Source organism: Elephantulus edwardii, unplaced genomic scaffold (genome assembly GCF_000299155.1).
Source record: "Elephantulus edwardii isolate Elephantulus edwardi_28Jun2011 unplaced genomic scaffold, EleEdw1.0 scaffold00007, whole genome shotgun sequence".
Taxonomy (NCBI): Eukaryota; Metazoa; Chordata; class Mammalia; order Macroscelidea; family Macroscelididae; genus Elephantulus; species Elephantulus edwardii.
Window position 1 is genome coordinate 33,271,828 of NW_006399757.1, and position 24,610 is coordinate 33,296,437.

Here is a 24,610-nt window from a genome sequence, read left to right on the forward strand (position 1 = left end):
GCTGTCCACCCTTCCGAGCATGATGTCCTTCTCCAAGGACCGATCTCTCCTGGCCACAAGCCCAAAGTAAGTGAGGCAGAGCTTCAAAATCCTAGCCTCCAAGGACAAACTTGGTTTCACCCTCTCCGAGACAGACCTATTTTCTCGGCAGTCCATGGTATGTTCTCCAGCACCACAACTCGAAGGCATGTATTCTTCTTCTGTCATCCTTAGTCATGGTCCAACTTTCTGAAACAACATGTAATTGAGGAAACCATGGCCTCATAATAGAATTGACCTTAATGATGTGGATGGAGTTAAATTCTCAGCAAATCAACAGGCTTCATTTACCAATATGACACCACTCAAAATGAGAACAGATAGAAATGTCCATTCATACTCAGAACACAGAATAATTGAAATATGAATCTAGGAAAATTTGAAGCTGTAAAAGAATGAAGTGATTGATATTTTGGAGCTCTAGTGGCTTCTTGTTGAGGACTTGCTCAATATTGTAAGGAGACTCCAGTTTAGATATTTATAGGTTTTTATACTATGAAAGGGATAATTCCTGTTTCCAGGTGAGGAAATCTGGGCTCAAATAGTGGGAACCACTTTCTTAAGTTTACAGCCAGTTCCCTGCCCCCAGATGCACCCATGAGAAACACTGACAGGCATGTTCTAGCTCTCAAAGTCTTTACTGCCCCCCCCACACACACAGTGGAGTTAGTACATCCGGAAAAGGGCTTTCTGTGTTTCCACCCCATCAGTTTTGAAAGCTTAGGCTTTATCACAAAGCAGAAGGAAGAAAGACCTTAGTACTTAAGTTTCATTTCCCATCTTACTTTCACTTTCCATTTTCTCTCTCCATCTTGTGTCTATAACAACAAATCTTCAGACGGCATCATCAGCTGCTATATCTCTCCCTTATATATATAACCCTGCACTGCTTGAGTTTGTCAGAAACTCCACGGGAGAGCCACAACCTCCGAGGAGCCCAGTAGGTGGAAGAAAACACTGCAGAAGTGCTGTCCCATTCATAGCAACAATGAGGTAAGGATTTTTCTACTGCCTTGTTATCTAGACTTTATGGGGAGTGGGTGAAATGTTAACTGATACTCTGTCTCAACTGACTCAGTCTCAGGGAGGCCAAGTGTCCTAACTTCCATTTCGGCATTTGCCTTTTGGAGTGTGTGTACTTAATCTGAGTGTTTTAATTTTTGTTAATGTCACCGTGAAGAAGCTTCATTCATAAGACAGCCCAAAGACGTGGAGAGAAATAGCAAAAGTTTAGCAGGAAATGAGTAAATGTTCCCACTCTCTAGTATTCCTTTCCACTGAGCTCCTTTCTGTCTAACCTTGAGAGGAAGAGGATAGCTAGTTTCCATAGAGACATTGCATTATTTTGGTTCCACACCATGTTGAAAATGTAGGACTCACTGGAATCTGTAAACTGCAGTCCTGGAGCCTCAAAGAAATCTTGGGAAATATTCCGGGAATTTGCTGAGAGCTCTAGGCTAGAGAGAAGGCTCAGGGCTTGTTACTGCACTGCTGAATCCTGTGTCCCCTCTTTAGTCTGACTGAACTGGCATCTACACAGTTCTCCCTCTTGAGAAGCCAAGCTGATATCTTATTGGCTTAGGGGGCTTGGCTGGAGTTAGGTTTGATGGCAGTGAGTTTGGTTTAGTTTTTTAATGAGATATATACAAATCCATACAATTTATTACTCCCAGTTTGCATCACAGTCTTTATTGCTGAATTCTTTGTTGTCACTAAGAATAACTTTTTTAAAATGTTCTGGTCCCTTCTCTTTTCTCTTCATTCCTCCCCGCTGTTAAAACCTTTTCCTCTCTCCTGGTTGAAGTATCTGTGTTAGTTTTCTGTTGCCATAATAAACTACTATGAACGAGAGGCTGAATACAATATTATAGGTCAGAGATCTCCTGGCTCACTGGGCTAAAACCCAAGTGAAAACACGGCTGCCTTCTTTTCTAGAGGCTCGAGGGGAGAGGCGATTTCCTTGCTTATTCAGGTCCTTGCTGTTTTAGGAGTGAGCACCCCGTTCCTCGGCTGGCTGTCAGGTGAGGGCCATTCCCAGCTTCTACAGACCACTTGCATTCATTGGCTTATTGTCCTCTGCCATTTTCAAAGTCAGCAACAAGTCCAAACCGCTCCTGTCTCTTTTTCTATTATTGAAGCTCCACAACCACAACTTGGAAAGGAACTCTGCTTTTAAAGACTCAAGTGATTAGACTGGACCCACCAAGACAATCTCATTTCAGGGCTCATAATCTTAATCTCATCGTAAAATCATCTTTGCTACATGGTGGAGTATGTGCACCTGTTCTGGAAATTAGCATGTGGACATCTTGGAGGGACTGTTACTCTGCTACCACAATAATCAAGGCTAATAACCTAGTTTGGCTCCATAGACATTGTTTCATCTTCACGCATGTATGAGTCTATCAGTAGTTGCATGGAAGAAAGATGGGCAATCTCCTCCTGTACAGTTTACAGCCTCTGAAAACCTGCTGGAAGGTCAGCTATGAGTCAGTTGTGACTCAGTATTGCATAACACCACACACACACACACACACACACACACACACACACACACACAAATATACATATATTGGTTTGGGCCTTCATATAGTACAAATTGCATTATGTTTCAACCCTTTTCTATAGATAATGTGCACCTTAATTGGATAATATGTTTTTAAATTCTCAGACTCAACTGATAGTTTGGGGTTTTTTCCATCTAATACATATAATATAACTATCTAATATTCCATGGTATAAATACACTGTGATTTATTTGCATTCCCCACTGGTAGCTTCAATTTGTTTGTAATATGTAAAAGACTGCATTCTATATTTTTTATTGTAATAATCTTAAATTTATTTTCTCATACTTTTGGAGGCTAAGACTCTATATTCAGGGCTTCAGCTCCAGAGGAAGGCTTTCTTTCTCTGTTGGTTCTGGGGTCGGATCCTTGTCTCTTTAAAAGACTTCTAGACATTCTTCATGTGACTTTGTAGCTCTTGTCTCTATTTCTTCTTTTTTGTTGTGATTAAGAATACACACAGCAAAACACATACTAGTTCAACAGTCTGCTTGAATTGACATAGATTCTCACCCTCCTTTTCTGAGTTGTTCCTACCCATCCTCCACTCATGAATATAAACTCACTGCGGTAACTTAGTGATAAGCTGTCCTGCAACCAAGTGCAACACAACTCAAATCCACCAGCTGCTCTGCTGGAGTAGACAGGCAGTCTTCTCCCATGTAGTTTACTGCCTCTGAAAATCTACTGGAGGGTCAGGTAGGAGTCAGTTCTGACTCCATGGTACAAAACAACCAAACCACAGCTGGCCCTAGGGTTTCTGTCAAATCTTTCAGTTGCTGTTATCACTTTTATATCATATAGGCAGTTCTTTTAAAAGCACAAGACTCAAAGCAGACTCTTTTAGCTAGTTAAGCTAAACTACTGTTCAGTTTTAAAAGATGCCAGGGGATATTTTTGGTTTAGGGTTTAGAGATTGTCATAGAATAATAGTTCCTGGGTTTATCTACCCTCCATGACTCCAGAAAGTCTAGAGTCTGTAAGAATTTGAAACTCTCTCTTGCATTTCCCCTCTTTTGATCAATAATGCTCTATGAAATCTTTGTTTAAAGTGTTCAGTAATGGTAACCAGGCACCATCCAGTTTTTCTCCTGGGAAAGGGGCCACTGTTCATAGAGACAGCCACACCACAGTGAATATCCTTGAACATACACATTTGTGTATCATGTGCAAGGTAAGTTTCCTAGGGATGGAATTCCTTTGTCCATGGAAACACAGACTTCTTATTGTAATGACCCATATCATAGCACACAGAGTTCAAAATAGAGTGGAAGATAAATGTAGAACAAAGATTCAAACACACATAAAAAGGTCATACTGATCTGACAGAAACTATAGGAATCTCAAGACAATGTTCCATCTAACTTAAAATGAGAGCCACTCCCTGAGTTCACCTTTGGGCCAAATATTATATAAGTCTATAAACAAAACATTAGTGTTGGTGGTTTAGGGGATGAAGAGTTATGCTGCCAACCCAAAGGCAGGAAACCACAGCTGTTTCACAAGAGAAAAAATACATAATCTTCTCCCATGCAATTTGCAGCCTGTGAAAATGCAGTAGAGTGTCAGCTGTGAGTCGTTCCAACTTGATGGCCAATAACAATGTAAGTCAAACAATTAATAGCCATGAAGGCTGCCTTTCTATGAAGATGGCACCAAAAGCAAAGGAAGCCTCTGCCCCTCCCAAAACTGAAGCCAAAGCAAAGGCGTTAAAGGTCAAGAAGGCAGTCCTGAAGGGCATCCACAGCCAAAAAAAAAAAAAAGAAATATGCACATGACCCACCTTCCAGCGGCCTAAGACGCTGAGACTCCGAAGGCAGCCCAAATACCCCCAGAAGAGCGCCCCTAGGAGAAATAAACTTGACCACTATGCCATCATCAAATTTCCCCCGACCACTGAGTCAGCCATGAAGAAGACAGAAGATAACAACTTGTGTTCATTGTGGATGTCAAGGCCAACAAGCACCAAATTAAACAAGCTGTAAAGAAGCTCTATGACATTGATGTGGCTAAGGTCAACACTTTGGTTAGGCCTGATGAAGAGAAGAAGGCCTATGTTCAACTTGCTCCTGACTATGATTCTTTGGATGTTGCCAACAAAATTGGGATCATCCAAACTGAGTCCAGCTGGCTAATTCTAAATACAAATTTTACAAAAAAAAAAAAAAGTAGCCATTAAGGCTGTGCTTCTGAAAATAACCAGGTCTACATGGTCAAAGGGCTGACACTTACCCCAAAGTACAGATGACATGGCATGAAAGAGGCAAGAAAACCAGACAAATGGGAGACAAGAAGCTAAGGAGAAAGTGATGAAATATTGCAGGAATTGCAGTCATCATGAAACAATTAATTTAATTAAAATTAGTTTATTCTCTAAATTTTCACCTAAATCACAAGAAAATGTTCATCCAAAGAAAGTCCCTAACAATTGATGATTGTAGTCATTGATACTGTCACTCAAACTTGTGCCAATCTGGCTACAATAAAGCTAGAAATTGCTGTTACTTTAATTTGCATTTCTCTCATGGCCAGAGGACTAAGGGAATTGTTTCTCATGGCTGCTGGCCATTTAATTGTCCTTAGCGGTGCTGTGGTTAAGTACTGGACTGCTACAAAAAGGCTGTAGTTCAAACCAACCAGCTGCACTGAAGGAGAAAGGTGTGGCTGCCTCCTTGCATACAGAAGACCACCATCAGTGTCACCTACAGTGACCATACAGAACAGAACAAAGCTGCCCTGTAGCCTGTCCAAGGCTGAACCCTTTGCAAGGGCAGGGGATAAGGTCTTAGCTGCAAACTGAAAGTTTAGTGGTGTGAGCCCCTACACAGGAGAAAGGCTTGTAGTCTGCTTATTGTAAAAATCACAAGCTTGGAAATTCTAAAGCAATTCTACTCTTCCTCTTATTGTTGTTGTTGTTGTTATTTAATACCATCATGTCAGAACTGACCCATAATTGACCCTCCATTGGGTTTTCAGAGGCAGTTAATTGCACGGGAGGAGATTACCCATTCCTATGGAGCAGCTGGTGGATTTGAACCTCATGCCTTCAGAATTGTAGTACAATTTCTTATCACTAGGCCACTCTTCCGATACAGGGTCTCAAATAAATGGAATTGGCTTAAGAACAGGCAATTAGGGGCGGGGGTGGAATTTCTTGTTTTATCAGCTGTTTATATACTTGCTCTCGCATATTCATACTGATTTCTATTTGTTGAAGTTTTTATTGCCAATTTGCAAAACCACTTCATATATTAGGAGAACTTTCAACATCTATATCTCCCATAGTCTTACTATTTTTTAAAATTTAATTTATTTAGTGTACCTTTGCCATAAATAAGTTTTTAAAATGTTACATAGTCATAAACCTGTAATCTCCAAGATCGTCATCTGATACTCTTGTTTTATTTTGTTTGCGAAACCTATACTTGGACCAGGAGGCAGTCGTCAGAACAGAGCAAGAAAATACTGCATGGTTCAAAATTGGGAAGGGCATAGGCCAGGGATATGTCCTATCTCCATACTTTTTTCAATTTATATGCAGAACAGATTATCCGGGAGACTGGGCTCCATGAGGAGAAATGTGGCATCAGTATTGGTGGAAGATTCATCAACAATCTGCATTATGTAGATGAAACAACCTGTTTGCGAAACTGAGGAGGACCTGAAGCACTTGCTATAGAAGGTCAAGGACTGCAGCCTTCAATATGGATTGACGTTCCCTATCAAGAAGACAAAGATTCTCACCACTGGACCAGTTGGTAGCATCAGGATGAATAATGAAGAGATTGAGATTGTTAACAGCTTTAGTTTGCTTGGCTCCACACTCAACACTCTTGGCACCAGCAGCCAGGAAATTAAAAGACATATTGCAATGGGAAAGTCTGCTATTAGGCGCCTCTCCAAAGTACTGGAGAGCAATGATGTCACTCTGGAGACTAAGGTGCTCCTGATACAGGCTATGGTCTTTTCAATCACTTGTTGTGCATCAAAGAGTTGGACAGTGGCTAGGGAAGATAGGAGAATTGTTGCCCTTGAGCTGGGGAAGAGTGTTGAATATACCATGGACTGTTAAGAAAACGAACAGGTTCATCCTGGAGAGGGTTAAATCAGGCTTCTCCTTGGAGCCAAGGATTCTGACGCTTTATCTGACATACTTTGGACATGTTGCAAGGAGGGACCAGACCTTGGAGAAGGACATCATCCTTGGGAGGGTGGAGGGACAGCGCAGGAGAGGAAGACCCTTTATGAGGTGGATTGATGCAGTGACTTGAGTAATGGAAGTGAGTGTGTCAGAGACAATTAGATTGGCACAGGATAGAGCAGGGTTTAGGGCTGTTGTACAAAGGGTCGCTATGAGTTGCAGGCAACTCGATGGCACATAACAACAAACAACAACAACAGCGATGTAGTTAGGGTCAGAGATGGTGTAGAAACTGGTTGAGATTATCTTTCCCCTCTTACTCCCTTCGTCTTTCCCTTCAACTCATTTTCATTGTTAGAACCAATTCACAGTTGGCTGTTGGGTTTCTGAGCTGTAAACCACATGGGAAACTTCTCTCTCAGAGCTGCAGGTAGATTTGAACCATCCGATGGCGCCCTCTTTGGGTGAGCAGTGCAGCATGCTGTAGCAACTGGCTGTAGACTATGGCACCCGGGCGCCTTCTACCTCCCCTAGTTGTTATTATGTTATCTAATGACTAATATAACAGAGAAAATAGTGGCTTTACTCAAGGAAAGCCACTGTTGTTCAATGTCTCTCTCTACCTATAATTTGAAACCTGAGTGAAGCCTGACTTTGCATTTTGCAGGTCAGTATCGGGAGTGAGAAATAGTAAGTGTTCTCCCTGTAAGGTAACAAAACGAAGTACCTCACCTACAAACCAAGTTTGGAATACAAGAAAAAGAGAGCATTTTCCCCTACACTACCTTATGCATATACATACATGCACACACAGACACACACTCCTTCAGGCGGGGTTCCTATTCCTGTTTATCGTTACGCATCTTACTGACAATAATGGTCTGAATCACATTAATACTTGGAAAAAGACTCCCATGGCCAGAAAAAGGGAGTAAATACCTTCTCCTCTATCCCTTCTACTAAGTACAGCTAAACCGCCTTGTTCATTCAATATGTGACAAACATAAGAAGATTCTGAATAGTAGAAGAGGAAAGGCAGACCAGCTGGTAAACTAGGGATCATAGGATCATGGATTTCCTTTTTGCCTCATATATTTGAGGTTGGTAGCTGGAGAAGTTGGCAGCTATGAAGCATGAATAGAAAAGTCCCCCAGAAAGCCACTTCTTTCCAGTGAAAGGATCAGAAAAGGAGCAGAATCTCCAGATGGAAAACTTTTAAACAATGTCCAGTGTACTCTTTCCAGATGCCACAGTAGCAAAATCTGAATCCCAACAACGTTTAAGTGGAGGGCTTAGATTTCCACCTTTGTCAATCTGTCAGGAGACATCCCAGCTCTTCCTTCCTGCCACACAGGCTGGTGTCGGGAGCCAGGACTTTCTGCCCTGACAGTTAGTTATGTAGAGCTCCTTTAATGCCACCTCACAGGTGACCACCCAGGGAACTGGACATCACCTCTTACAGGCAGTACTAAGATGCATCCTCCCTGCTAAGTGCTAAGCAGCCCATGTGAGAATGGATATTTTTTTATAAGGAGGCTCCCTGACCAATCCCAGTCAGTAGAGGTCACAGAGGGAGGTGCAGGAAGACACACGTGGCCCTTCCAGTCAGGACGGTGTCAACCAAAGCCCATCAGGCATGCTAAACTCCCAGCCCCTGGGGACCTAGCATTAATGAGGAGCACTTCCCCTCCCAAGTGTTCCCATTTGGCAGTAATGAATTAGAAGCACACCACCTTCTCCAGGTGGGTAAAGATAAAGAAAAATTGCACCACTCACACATTACTAGTGCGATTGTAAAATATTGCCATTCTGGAAAACAGTTTGGCCATGTCTTTAAAAAAAATACCCTCACATACCTCAGTCACAAAAGGACAAATATTGAATAGGGCCACTGACATCAGGGTTGAGGGAAGACAGAGAAGGAGGAGAGGAATGATGTGTACTGCATTGAAACAGATGAGGGAGAGAACTGTTTAAAAGGGATATATGATTGGCTGTTATTGTCATTACAGGAGTCCGGAATGAAGGCAGTACAGTGGAGTGGACTTTCTTTTCTTTTTCAAAGAGAAGAGTGAATGGGGGGTAGGGAGTGAGCAGGGAGAAAAGTGTAAAAATGAATGACTGGAAACCCTAAGTCTCTGTAAACTTTCAATAAAATTAATTTTTTAAAATGGAAAAAAATACCCTCAATGGAAGAACCAAGACAAACCTGTTGTTATCACTTTCAACACTGGATGACCCCATGTGTCCTGGAGTAAAGCTGAGCTCTGCAGGGTTTTTTCTTGGATAGAATCCTTACAAAAGCAGCTTATCAATCCTTTCATCCCGGGCACTGCTGGGCAATTCAAATAGCCAACCTTGTGGTTAGTGGTTCATGGAAAACCATTTGTGTCACACTTAACACACAATCTACTAATCTCACTCCTGGACACTTAAGTGAGCACAATGTCCACATAAAAACCCATATACAATTATTCATATTCACTTTATTTATAATAGACTCAAACAGGAAACAACCAAAATGCTCTACAGCAGGTGAATGGTCAAGTAGTGGTATATCAGTCTCCATCTCCACTAAGGAGCTCTGGTGGTCTAGCGATGAGAAGCTGTACTGCAATCCCAAAGATATTCAGTTCAAATCCATCAGCCGCTCTGAGGGAGAAGGATGGGCAGTCTCTCCTCCTGTGTGATTTTCTGACTCTGGAAACCCACTGGAGGGTCAGCTATAAGTTGGTTCTGACCTGAGAGCACACCACCACAACTATCCATAATATTTTATTTGTTCATCCTTCTCCCACGGAGCAGATGGTGGATTAGAATCACATACCTTTGGGATTGCAACACAGCTAGGCCACCAGAGCTCTCAGTACTATTCCTAAGTAATAGGAATGAACAATTCATAAACTCAACAATTTGGATGGACATTATAATGAATGAAAAAATCTCAAGAACTCGTATTTTCTATAATTCTATTTATATTCTCAAAATGACAAAATCTTACAGATGAGCAAATTAGTGTTACCAGGGCCTGAAGAAAAGGAGTAATGATTGTGACTATAAAGAGATACCCAGAGGGAGAAGTTTATGGTGATGGAATAGTTCTGCATCTTCATTGAGGTGGTGGTTTTATTACACATGTCATAAAATGCATCATGTAACACAGATGTATCTCTGATGCACAGAGGTATTTACCTACCAAGTGCTGGAGCCAATATATGAAATTAAGCAGACAGCAAAGCACATGCAGATCTTAGAAGTACAAGAACTCAAATACTGAAAGGAGGCATGTTGGCATAGTGTGTAATGTACAGGGCTGCTAACTGAAAGGTTGGCAGTTTGAATCCACCACCACCAACAATAAACAACAAAATAGGCAATCTCTTTTTGTAAAGATTTATAGCTTCAGAAACACAATGGAGGGTTGCTATTAATTGGGACCAAGTTCATAACTGTAGGTAAAGTATGCTGAAGCAGTTGTGTTCCACCTAAGGGATTAGAATGTGAACAATTTTATGTAGTTTTGGTCTATGAGCTGTTAACCTAACCAAGAAAATCTGCTTTTGTTTTCATAGTGAGAAAGCTGAGGAGCACCGGCTCGAAGAGAGGCTGAAGCAGTTGAGGTGCCACTTTACATGGTCATTGCCCATTATGGACATTGAAATACCTGACTTAGAAAGCAGGATCCTGGAGGAAATTGAGTTCCTAGACACCAACTACAGGGCAGGAATACACAACCTAATGGCCTATGTGAAACACCTGCAGGGCCAGAATGAGGACTCCCTGGAGAGCTTGAAAAGGGCTGAAGAGTTAACCCAGCAAGAACACGCGGACCAATCTGATTTGCGAAGTCTGGTTACCTGGGGCAACTATGCCTGGGTGTACTACCACATGGGAAGAATGGCGGAAAGCCAGGCTTACCTGGACAAGATAGCAAACACCTGCAAGAAGTTTGTAAGAGCCCCCTGCTACAGAGTGGAGTGTCCTGAGATGGACTGTGAGGAAGGATGGGCCTTGCTGAAGTGTGGAGCACAGGTTACTTATGAACGGGCCAGAATATGCTTTGAAAAGGCACTAGAAGTGGAGCCCGAAAACCCTGAATTCTGCATTGGGTATGCAATCACTCTCTTTCGCCTGGATTCCTTTGCCTCAGAAACAAGGGAAAATGATTTTTCTCTGCCTGCTCTAAGGAAGGCTGTGAGGCTAAATCCAGAAGATGTCTATATTAAAGTGCTCCTGGCCCTGAAGCTTCAGGATGTGGGGCAAGAAGCTGAAGGAGAACAATACATTGAAGAAGCACTGAGAAGCAAGTCCTCCCAGACCTATGTCTTCCGCCAGGCATCCAGGTTTTACCGAAAAAAGGGCTTTCTGGAGAAAGCTATCCAGCTCTTAAAAATGGCCTTACAGTCAGCACCTACATCTGCCTTCCTGCATCACCAGATAGGGCTTTGCTACAGGGCCCAAGTGTTTGATGCTAAATATGGGCGAACAAGATGGCAGGATAAAGAAACTGACAAGAGAATACAATTAGCCATATCTCATTTCGAGTATGCTGTGAAACAGAAGCCCACATTTGATATTGCTTATATACACCTGGCAACTATGTATGTAGCGGCAGACCAGATCCACAAAGCTGAAGAAACTTATCAGAAGGTGTTAAGCATCAAACCACTGGAAGATCTCAAGAAGCAAAAGGTACATTTTAGCTATGGAAGATTTCAGGAATTTCAAAAGAAATCTGAAATTGGAGCAATTGCCCACTATTTAGAAGCAGCAAAGGTAGAAAAACCATCAGAAGTAAGGGACAAAAGTATCCAATCTTTGGAGAAATTGGCTTTCAGGAGATTTCAAAGAAATGCATTAGATAAGGAAAATTTGAGCCTCCTAGGGTTTATCTGCAAACTGAAAGGAGAAATGCATAAAGCTCTGGAGTACTATGAGGAGGCACTAAAGCTGGATACTGACTTGGAGGACTCTGAGAGACCTGGTCTCTAGGCACTAAAATATCTGTCATTTCCACACTCCATTTTATCTTTTGCTGATAATAATGAAACAATGAAATGATACAAGCGTTCAGGTGTTTCAGTCATAGAGTCCCTATGAGTCGTCTCTAACTTCAGGTGTTTCAGTCATAGAGTCCCTATGAGTCGTCTCTAACTCGACAGCACTTAACAACAACAACATGTACTCACTATCTTTCCTGCTTGCTGTATTCCGAAACATACTATGTAATTCTCTGTAATGATATTTTAATTCTGTTAGTTTTATTCTGAAAAATAGTGAAGCAAAAACATGTGGATGAAATCTGTGCGGCTTTTCTGTGCAACTGTTATATGATCAAAACAGCTGCTTGTTAAAATAACAGTGTTTCAGATGAAAGACTGGATTTATATATACTAAAATGTTGGGGAGAAAAGTCAGGAAAGGATGTTACATGATCTGACAGGCCCTATACATAGACAGCTAGGACTATGAAAATCACATTTTATTAGAAAAGCAGTGTTCCTGTGTGGGCTACCATAATGCACTGCATATATCCAAGAAGAAGATTTGAGTACCGTAATGTGCTGTGTGCACCTGTCAGATGGCTATGGGCTAAACCACTGCCATGTTTAAGCAAACCCAGTACTGTTTTTCTGAAGCAATATCATGTAAAGCTAAGAGTAAGCGTGCAGGTGCATAGTGTGATAAGGTTAATGACTGCTGCATAAGTGTGGCAAGATGCCGTCTGTGTTCTCCGTACTATAGTCATTTTGTAGGAAGATTCTCATTTTTATTCTTGCCTGTGTAAACTGCAATAAAGTGATGGCTAAGCTTCTCTCGGCTCCTCATGTTTTTTTCTTACTGGCCACTGAAGCTGGACAGGACATCCAGCTGTGGCTAAGCACCTCGGACGTGACACCCCCAAGCATACTTTTTAAAGGAAAAGGTGGAACGTCAGAAAGGGAAGAAGTTCCTCAAGGAGATGGAGTTTCTTCTTGAAGAGAAGCTGTTCGTTTCTTGTGACTCTAAGAAACTACCACAAACTTCATATCTTAAAATATCCCTAATTGACCCTCTTTTCATTCTTGAGTTGAGCTGTCTCAAATGGGCTTGACGGGGCTAAAATCAAGGCGTGAGCGGAGCTGTGCTCGAGAGGCCTTCCCAGCTCTTGTTGGATGCTGTCACGCACAGCAACTCTGAAGAGCAGAGCAGAGCCTTGCTCTATCCTGTGCCATCCTCATTCTTACCATGCCTGAGCCCACTCCTCTAGCTACTGTGTCCGTCCAGCTCCTTGAGGAACTTCTTCCCTTTCTGACTTTCCACCTTTCCCAGAACAATGTCTTATCCCAAGAACCGGCCCCTCCTGACGACATGCACATATGTGAGAGTGGACGTTTCAACATCATTGCTTCCAAGGGGCATCCTCGCTGCACTTCTTCTAAGACAGAATTCGTTTGGATTTTTTTTTTGGGGGGGGGAGTTCATGGGATATTCATTGTCTGGTATTATTTTGGCCCAGGATTAATTCAATCTTCCAGTGTTTCTTTCCCTTGTTCAGATTCCAGGAGTTACCTGTACTTCCTTGCTCATAACCACTTCTTCCAACTTCAAAGCCAGCAGAGAAGCATCTTTGTCTCTTTTGTCACATGATTTTCTCCCCCTCTTACTTTCTACCTCCATCTTTTAAAGACTTTTTTAAAAAAATCTATTATTAATGTCAATGAAAATTTAAAGATACTTTGGATTTCCATTCATTCATTGTTGTACTTTTCTCCCCTCCAAACCCTCCCCGCCAGTACACTACCCTCTTGGAAAAGTAAAACAAAAATTCTTTCATTGTTTTACAAACTCTTGCCCCAGGTCCAGTTCACTATGTAACCTTCACACTGGACTCATGTCATGAAAAAAATACCTAATCACATATCCCTTTTAAACAGTTTTCTCCCTCATCTGTTTCAATGCAGTATATATTATTGAACCCATCTTTCTCAGTCTCCCCCAAGCCCCGAGGTCAGTCCTGTTTTACAACAGTGGCACCATGCAGTATTTGTCCTTTTGGGACTGAGACACTTCACTCAGCATAATATCCTCCAGGGTCACCCATTTTGAATAATATTGCATGAGTTCCTTGTTTTTCAATGTAGCATAGTATTTCATTGTGTGAATATACCACAGCTTTTATATCCATTCATTTGTTGATGGGCACTTAGGTTGTTTCCAACTCTTTGCTATTATGAACAAAGCCGCAATAAACATAGGTGTGCATATATCTGCTTGGATGTCAGTTATGGTCTCTTTAGGGCATATTCCTAGTAGTGGAATCGCTGGGTCAACTGGTATCTCTATTTGCAACTTTTTAAGAAAGTGCCATACTGCCTTCCACAGTGGTTGCACCATCTTTTAAAGACCTTTAGGATTATATTAAGAAGCCGTGGTAGAATAGTGAATTATGTGTTGGGCTGCTAACCAAAAAGATCAGCAGTTCGAAATCACTCACGATCCCATAGGAGAAAGATGGACAATCTCTTCCTTTAAGAACTTACAGCCTTGGAATCCCAATGGAGAGTCACCATGAATGGACTTGAGAGAGGAAGGTTTAAGGTGGCTTTTTGTTTTAATAGTTGGCCTAGCAGGATAATCCAAAATAATCTCCCCATTTCAAAATCCTTAATTACATCTGCACATAGTCTCTTGCCATATGTGAAGTAATATGTTCACAGGTATCAGGAATTAGGACAGATTTTTTTAGGGGTAGGTGGAACATTGCATTACATTACATTACATTGCAGCTTTAGTTCGCTTGGCTCCATAATCAACACTCTTGGCACCAGCAGCCAAGAAATTAAAAGACACATTGCATTGGGAAAGTCTGCTGTCAGAGATCTCTCCACAGTCCTGAAGAACAATGATGTCATTCTGGAGACCAAGGTGCACCTGATATAAGACATGGTCTTTGCAATCACTTGCTATGCAGCAGAGAGCTGGACAATGACTAGGCATGATAGAAGGAGAATTGCTGCCTTTGAGCTGTGGTGTTGGAGAAGAGTGTTGAATATACTGTGGTCTGCTAAAAGAATGAACAGGTTTGTCCTTCAGAGAATTAAACCAGGCTGCTCCTCGGAAGCAAGGATTATGAAACATCATCTGACATACTTTGGACATGTTGCAAGGAGGGACCAGCCCTTGGAGAGGGACACCATGCTTGGGAGGGTGGAGGGACAGCACAGGAGGGAAAGACTCTCGATAAGATGGATTGATTCAGTGACTAGAGTAAGGGGGGTAGGTGTGTCAGAGACAATTAGATTGGTACAGAATAGAGTAGGGTTTAGGGCTGTTGTACATAAGATAGCTATGAGTTGCAGGCAACTCGACAGCACATAACAACAGCAACAACAACATGGAACATTATACTATTTACTACAGAAGCAAAGCCTCAAATTTGGGGTGCTAAATCAGATTTTGCACCAATTATTTACATTTTCACTCCCTTCAGTATACAAGTAATGATTTAATTCATTATTCTCGGAAATGTAGAACAAAAGATACAGCACATCTGAAATTGTGGTGGTGTTGCTATGCCATCAAGTCACCTGCGACTCATAGGGATTCTATGTACAACAGCTTTACACCCTGCCTTATCCTGAGCCTGTCTCACTGACTCCGACACACCACCTTCCCTCATCACCCCAGTTATTGTCTCAATCCACTTCATCCTGGGTCTTCCTCTCCTGTGAGGTCTGGTCCCTCCTGACCACATGTCTAAAGTCTGTGAGACTGAGCTTCAAAATCCTTGCCTCCTAGGAGAAACTTGGTTTCACCCTCTCTTGATCTCTATTTAGACTTCGTAAAATATGCAACTAAAAAAGTAGACTTATATGCCTAATTTCCCCCCAAACATTATAAAGTTATCTAACAACCAAATTGATTATAAATTTGAACAAATAAATATAAATTAAAAACAAAATTCCTGAATAATCACATATGGCTAGTGGCTGCTTTACTAGATAACATTCAGTTTTAAAAAGCTCAATATTTAAAGTGTTGCTTTAAGTGAGCTACTCAGAACACACAAAATTGGGAAGCAGGAGTGGGAGGCACTCTAATATCAAGGTAGACCATATCTTTTAAAATAGTATTTTATGTTTAAACTGAAACAAGCCGACTGACACAGCAAATTATGTTCCCATTTAACAATTTCTATACAATTTCTATTATTCACTGATACTGGTTCCATTTGTTTACAATGTGTGCTCATTTCCCATCCCTTCTGCCTATCTGGTTTCTAGGACCTTAGTTTCATTGCCCTCTTACCTTTTTTACATTTTTGCTTTAATTTTTTACCATTTGATCTAATACAAATTATATTTTAGAGCAGTTCATTACTTATGAGTAACAGTCATTCTTTTATGGGTCAATCTGTTACTTGATTAACAGGTGAACTCGAGATAATTTCCATCTAGGTTTAAAGACTATCTCAGGGTGTTAATCTCAGGAATCCTCTAGTCTGCAGCAACCCACTAAGCCTGGACTTTTTAAGAATTTGAGTTCTGTTTCACATTTGCCCCATTCTCTCAGGATTTATCCATGTGCTTTTGAGCAGCAGTAGTTGTAGGAGACCATCTAGATCTGATCTCATGGAAGGTGAGACCATGGTGTGTGTAGATTGATAGTACCATAAACTCTTCTCTGATCTTTAGTTTCCTTCTTGTTAATTTTTAGAAAATATTTCTTTGTTTAACTCAATACTTTTTAAAAAGTCAGGATCAATGAAAGAATGAAATGATGGGCAGAACACTGAGGTTTTTTGGCTTTTAAAATGGATTTCACAGAGTCAGGACAGAGTGTGGCGAGTGAGTAGAGTCATGCAGGTTTGCTGTTTTTTATTTTATTTTTAGGATAAAATAGGAAAAAAGATAGATTTATTAGACAGCTACATCCCCAAAGGGACAGATCTTGCTCCTTGAAAGGAAATGTGGAAGGGAGTCCTATGAAAATTTTTTTAAAAGCTGCACTGGGAACATCCTTTTCTGAAAAAAATATTCAACAATATGAAAACAAATAAAAAATTCTCAATACAATATAAAGGCATCTTTGAAAACCCTCCAACCACCTCATGTGTATCAGAGATGATGAGGATGGCACAGGATAAGGCAAGTTTCAGGTCTGCTGTTTATAAGGACTTGTATTCTACTAACAACCACAACAGCTACATGAAAACCTCACAGTTAACACAGTACTGGGGGCGGGGGAACAAAAGACTGAAAAATCTTCTCATTAAGATGCAACAAAGCAAGGATATTCTCACCACTGCTATTAAACCTGTGGTAGGTGCCACTGGGATGCCTGCAGTTCAGAGTTACCAGATAAACAACAGATCTGAACCCTGCTCTAGCCTGTGCCATCCTCACCATGCCTGATACGCTTGAATCCATTGTTATAGTTACTGTACCAATCCATCTTTTGAGGGATCTTCCTCACTTTCTCTTTTCTCCAGAATGATGTCTTTGCTAAGGACCTGCCCCTCCTGACATCACAGCCAAAGTACGTGAAACAAAATTTCACCATCCTTGCCTCTAGGTAGTAGTCTGGCTGTACCTTTTCTAAGATAGACTTGTTTGTTCTTTTGGCAGTCCATGGGCCATTCAATACTGTTCTCAAACACTCTGTGATCCTAGCAAGAGAAATTACATACAAAATAAACAAACAAATAAAAAGGCATCCAAACCTGGAATGAAAAAAATCTATCCCTTTTTGTAAAGGACATGATACTATAAATAGAAAACCCCCAAAGATTCTATAAGAAAGCTATTGTTTTTAGGTGCTACCCAGTTGACTACAACTCATAGCATCCAATGAACAACAGATGAACACTCAGCCCTATTCTTTGCCATCTTTATTATCTTCACAATGCTCAAGCCCATTGTTACAAGCCACTGTGTCAGCAGGGAGAATCTTCCTTTTTTTCACTGACCCTCTACTTTTCCAATTATGGTATCTTTTTCTAAGGGTTAGCACTTCCTGACAACTCACTTAAAGCATGTGAGATGAAGTTTAACTATTTGATGTTGAAGAGTGCTGAAGATCCCATAGGCTGCCAAGAGAACAGATATTGGAGAAGGTGCAGCCAGAGTGTTCCTTGGAGGCAAAGATGATGAAGCATTATCTCACAGACTTTGGGAGAGACTATTTCTTGGAGAAGGACATCATGCTTGGGAAGGTGGAAGGGCAGGGAAAGAAAGGAAGACCCTCAACCAGATGGTTTGACACCGACTGAATCAATGGACTTGAGTGTGTCAGAGATTGTGAGGATGGTATGGGATAGGACAGTATTCAGTTCTGTTGTTCATAGGGTCACTGTGAGTCTAACTTGACTTGATAACAACAATCTTTAAGGAACACTATGGTTTCACTTCCTCCAAAACAGATTTGTTTGTTCTCTTGGCAGTCCAAGAAATATTAAATACTCTTTTCCAACATCACAATTGGAAGGCATTAATTCTCATTTAGTCTTCTTTATTCATTGTCCAACTATAAGAAGTGACAAAACAACTATGAGATATAGTTTCACCCCAGTAAGAATAGCAAAATTTAACAAAACAGCAAATAGCAAATGCTGGTCAGGTTGTGGATAAACAGGAACTCTTATTCACTGTTGGTGGGAGTGTAAAATGGTACAATGACTATGGAAGGCAGTTTGGTGCTTTCTCAAAAAGTTTGAAATAGAAATACCATTTGACTCATAAATTCCACTACTAGGAATATCCCCTAAAGAAATCAGAACTGCCACTCAAGCAGATATATATGCAGACCCATGTTTACTGCTGTGTTGTTCACAATAGTAAAGAGATGGAAACAACCAAATTGAATTGGCAAAAAACAAGGCCCTGGGAATTGATGGCATACCTATTGACATATTTCAACAAATAGACACTTCCCTGGGTGTGCTCACCAAGTTGTGCTAAGAAATCTGGAGGAAAACCACTTGGCCAACTGACTGGAGCAATCTATATTTATCCCCATTTCAAAGAAAGGTGATCCAACAGAGTGTGGAAATTATCCAACAGTATCATTGATATCACATGCAAACAAGATTCTGGGGAAAATTATCCAAAAACGACTGAAACAGCATATCAACAGAAAACTGCCTGAAATGCAGGCTGGATTTAGAAGAGGCCACGGCACTAGGGATATTATAGCTAATGTCAGATGGGTCTTGGCTAAAAGCAGAGATTACCAAAGGAATGTATATCTGTGTTTCATTGGCTTTGCAAAGGTATTTGACTGTGTGGATCATGACAAACTGTAGCTGAATCTGAGAAGAATGGGAATCCCAGAACACTTGATTGTGCTTATGCAAAATCTATATGATTGGAACGTGGAATGTCAGAAGCATGAACGTAGGAAAATTGGACATTGTTAAGAAAGAAATGGGAAAAAAAAAAGAAAAAAAAAAGAAAGAAATGGAGCACATAAATATTGACATACTTAGTACTGGCAAAATGAGATGGCTTGGCACGGGACATTTTGACTCAGATGATCATATGATTTACTATGCCGGGGTAAAGGTGAAAAAAATGGGGTTGGTTTCATAATTTAAAAAGTCATTTCTAGATCTCTCCTGAAATACAATGTGGTGAGAGACAGGATAAAATCCATACACATATAAGGAAATCCAGTAAATAACATTATCATTCAGATATATGCACCAACAACTAGAGCCAAAGAGGAGGAAATAGAAGATTTCTACCAACTTTTGCAGTCAGAAATGATCAAACATGCAATCAAGATGCATTGATAAAAATGGGCAACTGGAATGCAAAAGTTGGGAACAGGGAAGAAGGATCAGTACTTGGAAAACACGGGCTCGGTGAGAGAAATGAGGCTGGAGATAGAATGATAGAGTTTTACACATTTAATGATTTATTCATTGCAAATACCTTTTATAAGAAACATAAACACAGGCTATATACATGGATCTCACCTGATGGTATGCGTAGGAATCAAATCGATTACATTTGTGGAAAGATTCACTGGAGAAGCTCAATATCAGCTGTGAAAACCAGGCCAGGTGCTGATTGTGGGATAGACCACCAACTGCTCATATGCAAGTTCAAGCTGAAGTTGAGGAAAATTAAATCAAGTCCACGAGAACCAAGATTTGACCTTAAGTCTGTCCCACTCAAATTTCAAAACCACCTCAGGAACAGGATTGAGGCCTTGAGCACCAATGAGTGTAGACCAAATGAGCTCTGGGAGGATATCAAAAAAATCATCCATGAAGAATGCAAAAGATCATTACAAAGGCTGAAAATGAAGAAAAGACCAAGATGAATGTCAGATGAAACTCTGAGTATTGCATTAGAGTGCCAAGAAGCCAAAGCTAAAGGAAGAAATCAGAGAGCTGAACAGAAAATTTCAAAAGGTAGCTTGGGATGACAAAGCAAGATAGTATAATGAAATGAGCAGACAGCTGGAGTCAGAAAATCAAAAGGGCCAGACTCGCTCAGCATTTCTTAAGCTGAAGGAGTTGAAAAACAAATTCAAGCCATGGGTAGCAATACTTAAAGATAGTTTGGGTAGAATGTTAAATGATTTCGGAAGTATAAAAAGAAGATGGAAGGAATACACAGTCACAGACACATCGGAAGGAATTGGCTGACACAGAGGGATTTCATGAAATAACATATGAGCAAGAGCCTATGGTGATGAAGGAGGAAGTTCAAATTGCTCTGAAGGAATTGGCAAAAAACAAGGCTCCAGGAGTTGACAGCATACCAATTGATTTATTTCGACAACCAGCCTCTGCCCGGGATGTGCTCACTAAGTTGTGCCACAAAATCTGGAGGATAGCCAACTTCTAGCTGGCCAACTAACTGGAAGAGATCAATATTTGTTTCCATTCCAAAGAAAGGTGACCCAACAGAGTGTGGAAATTATCGAGCAACATCATTGATACCACATGCAAGCAAGATTCTGCTGAAAATTATCCAAAAACGTTTGGAACAATTTGTCAACAGAGAACTGCCAGATATGCAGGCTTGATTTAGAAGAGGACGTGGTACTAGGGATATTATAGCTAATGTGAGATGGATCTTGGCAGAAAGCAGAGAATACCAGAAGAATGTCTATCTGTGCTTCATTGACTATGCAAAGGCTTTTGACTGTGTGGGTCACAACAAACTATGGCTGACTCTTGAGAAGAATGGGAATTCCAGAACATTTGATTGTGCTAATGTGAAACCTATACTTGGACCAAAAGGCAGACATAAGAACAGAGCAGGGAGACACTGGATGGTTCAAAATCAAGAAAGGGGTCCATCAGGGATGTATTTTGTCTCCATACCTGTTCAATCAGTATGCAGAACAGATCATCCGAGACTCTGGCCTGAACGAGAAGAATCATCAACAACCTGCGTTATGCAGATGACACAACACTGCTTGCTGAAACTGAGGAGGACCTGAGGCGCTTGCTGCAGAAAGTCAAGGATTGCAGTCTTCAATATGGATTGAAGCTCAATATCAAGAAAATAAAGATTCTCACCACTGGGCCAATTGGCAACATCAGTATGGATGGTGAAGAGATTGAGATAGTTAAGTTTTCGTTTACTTGGCTCCACAGTCAACACTCTTGGTAACAGCAGCCAGGAAATCAAGAGATGAATTGCATTGGGAAAGTCAGCTGTGAGTGGCCTCTCAAGAGTACTGAAGAGCAACGACGTCAGGCTGGAGACTAAGGTGCACCTGATCCAGGCTATAGTCTTTGCAATTACATGCTATGCATCGGGGAGTTGGACAGTGAATAGGGATGATAGAGAATTGATGCCTTTGAGCTGTGGTGCTGGAGAAGAGTGTTGACTATACCATGGACTGCTAGGAGAACAAACAGGTTTGTCTTGGAGAGGGTGAAGCCAGAATGCTCCTTGGAGTCAAGGATTCTGAAGACTTGTGTGACATACTTTGGGCATATTGCAAGGAGGGACTGGTCCTTGGAGAGGGACATCATGTTTGGGAGAGTGGAGGGACGGCGCAGGAGAGGAAGACCCTCGATGAGATGGATTGATTTAGTGACTGGGGTAATGGGGATAGATATATCGGAGACAGTAAAATTGGCACAGGATAGAGCAGGGTTTAGGACTGTTGTACATATAGTCGCTATGAATTGCAGGCACAGTACAACAAAAACAAGGATTTTAAAAGTTAGGAGAGTGTAAGGATTCCATCCTTGCAAGAAAAAGGACATAGTAATATCTTATTTTAATAGTAAAACAAAAATTAAGCCAGGAAGCACCCTGTGTCAGTAAGGTAGCTGAGGGCCTGGGCCACCGCTGCTGCTGCTGTTGTTCTGCGTGGTCCAGTCGGAACCAAGTCATCACTGACCTTTCTGGGAAATAAACGAGCCATTTTCAAACATGGAGGCATTCATTCACGTCAGGGTGGGCACAGCAGAACCAAGATGATGCCAAGAATGTCAGGATGTAAACAAATCTGTCCCTGGGAGGAATGTATGAGGATGCAGAAGAGACAGCCTTTCTTTCTAGAACCTGTGATCCAAAGGTCTGAACCCACTCCCCCTAAGCGAATGGCCAGCCTTTACAAATCAGAGAACCCTAAAACCAAAGCGGCATCAGCCACCACTCCCCTATCCGTCCTTTCTTGTCTAGGCATACGATGTTCCCAATGAAGAGAGCAGAGCGCTTTGCATTTTCATGTAGCAAGCTCCAGCTGTGTTAGGGAAGCTCCCGAGCTCCCCAGTAAGACTCGGTTTCTTTCGCTCCTTCCCGAGCAGAGAGATTCTCTTTTTTCCGGCGCAGCAAACCCAATCCCTGCGCCAACCTGCTCTTGGCACGCAGAGCAAGCGGGCACCCTCTGCGGCCCTGGGGCTGGCGCAGGTCCATGTTTCGGTTTCCTCGAGTCCTCCGCGCGGGCGCGCAATCCGTTAGGTTCACTTTCGAGTTTCGCTTTCCTGCTCCAATCGCGTCCTCGATAAAAGGCGAGCGGCGCAGGTCGCTCCCGCCGCCGCCGCTTCCTCCGCGCCCTCCGCGCCCACCGCCCAACCGCGCGCCACCGCCGCTCCCGTGGCTGCCCACGCGCTCCCTCCGCGCCTGCCCGCGCGCCCCCGCCGCTAGCCTCGCATCGCGGAGGAGAAAGCCCGAGGGACCGCCGCCGCCTGCCGCAGCCCGCGGAGCCCAGCCGCCATGAGGTGAGCTCCCCCGCATCTCCTCCCAGCCCCTACGAGGGGCTTTTGTTTCAAACCAGCGTTTCCCACGCAGCGCGTGGCCTTTTCTGGCTGCAGGCGTCGGGCTTCTGCGCCGGGGACGCTCCCCGGGCAGCTTCATCCCTTAGTCCCCGAGGAAGACAGCGGAGCCCTCCCGGGGAACCTTGTCCCTTCCCGGAAGCCTGGCAGCAGGTGGCCAGGTGGGCTTTACCCACCCACCCCACCCACCCAGGACGCTGCGCCCGCCTTTTGGGGCATCTGAGGGTCAGGAGACGGGCACCCCACCCCCTCCCTGCAGCTGACCTGCTTGGGTAGTACCTTCGGAGCCTCTTCTGTGGCAGCAGCGGCTCCTGGGGACAGTCCTGGGCAGCGCTGCGTAGCCCAGGTCTCCCAGAGCCCCGCCTGTCCCCTCCCCATCGCACGTCTGCAGACATTCTCTTGACGCCTCGCGACCTCATATGTCACCCACGGCCTTACTGCTGGTCTGATTTCCGAGATAAAGGCTGGTGGGTTTCACTGTTCCTCCTGAAGGCATGTGCAGCTTGCCCCTGTACCATGATCTTGTACCTTGCCCCTGTACCATGATCTTGTACCTGGTAGAGAGATTCTTCCTCTTACTTATTGATAATTACAAAGACCATTTCCCGAGGGTCCCCAGGGCCCAGCCCCCAGCCCTTCTCTTGGTTAACTTACCACCCACTTTTTATGAAATGAGGAATGGGAGGTTTGGAGCCTGGCTTCTGGAGGTAGATAATTCTTTGTTCTAAATCCTAACACCAAGCTTCCGTTAGCTGGAGGTTCTTATCCTGGGTGAGTCTCAGTTTCTCCTGTGTAGACACGAATAGCGTCCATCCCCGGGCCACCCCACTCATATGAGTAAGGAATAACGGAGGTTTCAAAAATCAGCTCGAAGGACCAGTGAGGCTGTACTGTAGGCTGATGAATTTACATGTAAATGGCGGGGTGGAAGTGGAGGGAGCCCCTTTGAGGAATCAGTTTCTCCCAAGGACACTGAGATGGCTCATTCCTAATAAAAACAAAAACCACTTCCAGGTAAAGATTGTCCCTTCAGATGCCATAACCTCTCTTGGTTATTACATAAACTCTTGTGCCAGTTTTCCAGGGAGTCAATTAAAAAAAAAAACACAACAAACTTCTATTGGTGTTTAATTCTGTGTAAATTCTGGGCTCAGGGCGAAGCACTTGCATGGTTGGCGGACTTGAGTATCCAAGGCAGCCTTCTTCATCCTCCCTGGGCAGGTTGGTGGAGACCTTCCGGACAGACACGGTGCATGGTCAGAGTCAGCAAGCTCATATGTTAATGTATCTGTACAGTCTGAAGGTGTGTGCTTCATGTCCATGCTTTTATGGGAGTTGTTTCAGGAAACAACTGTCAAAGGAAGTGTCTGCCACCAGGTTCTCTAATCAAATCCACAGAAGTAGTCCAAACCCACTTTTTAAAAAATCCAGATGTGGAGCCAGGCAAACAGGGACCGTGACTGAAGTGGAAAGGGGGTTTGTGCCATTAACAGGAAAGGGGGGACTTGGAAGAATCCCTTCAACTAGAATTCAGGTGCGTTTTATATGTTAGGCTTAATATTGCATGTGCTAGAAATTGCAAGGAAGAAATTGCATTCACTCAGGCCTTCAACATGTATTTCTTTCTAG

At 42.5% G+C, this 24,610-nt stretch overlaps 1 protein-coding gene across 1 annotated transcript; it reads left to right on the forward strand.

Moving 5' to 3' along the window:
* Positions 1–1,027: 1,027 nt before the first annotated feature.
* On the forward strand, positions 1,028–11,739 carry IFIT1 (interferon-induced protein with tetratricopeptide repeats 1). Its single transcript, XM_006880403.1, has 2 exons — positions 1,028–1,032; positions 10,320–11,739. The coding sequence occupies exons 1-2, from the start codon at positions 1,028–1,030 to the stop codon at positions 11,737–11,739; spliced, it is 1,425 nt and encodes a 474-aa protein (XP_006880465.1).
* The last annotated feature ends 12,871 nt before the right edge of the window (positions 11,740–24,610 follow it).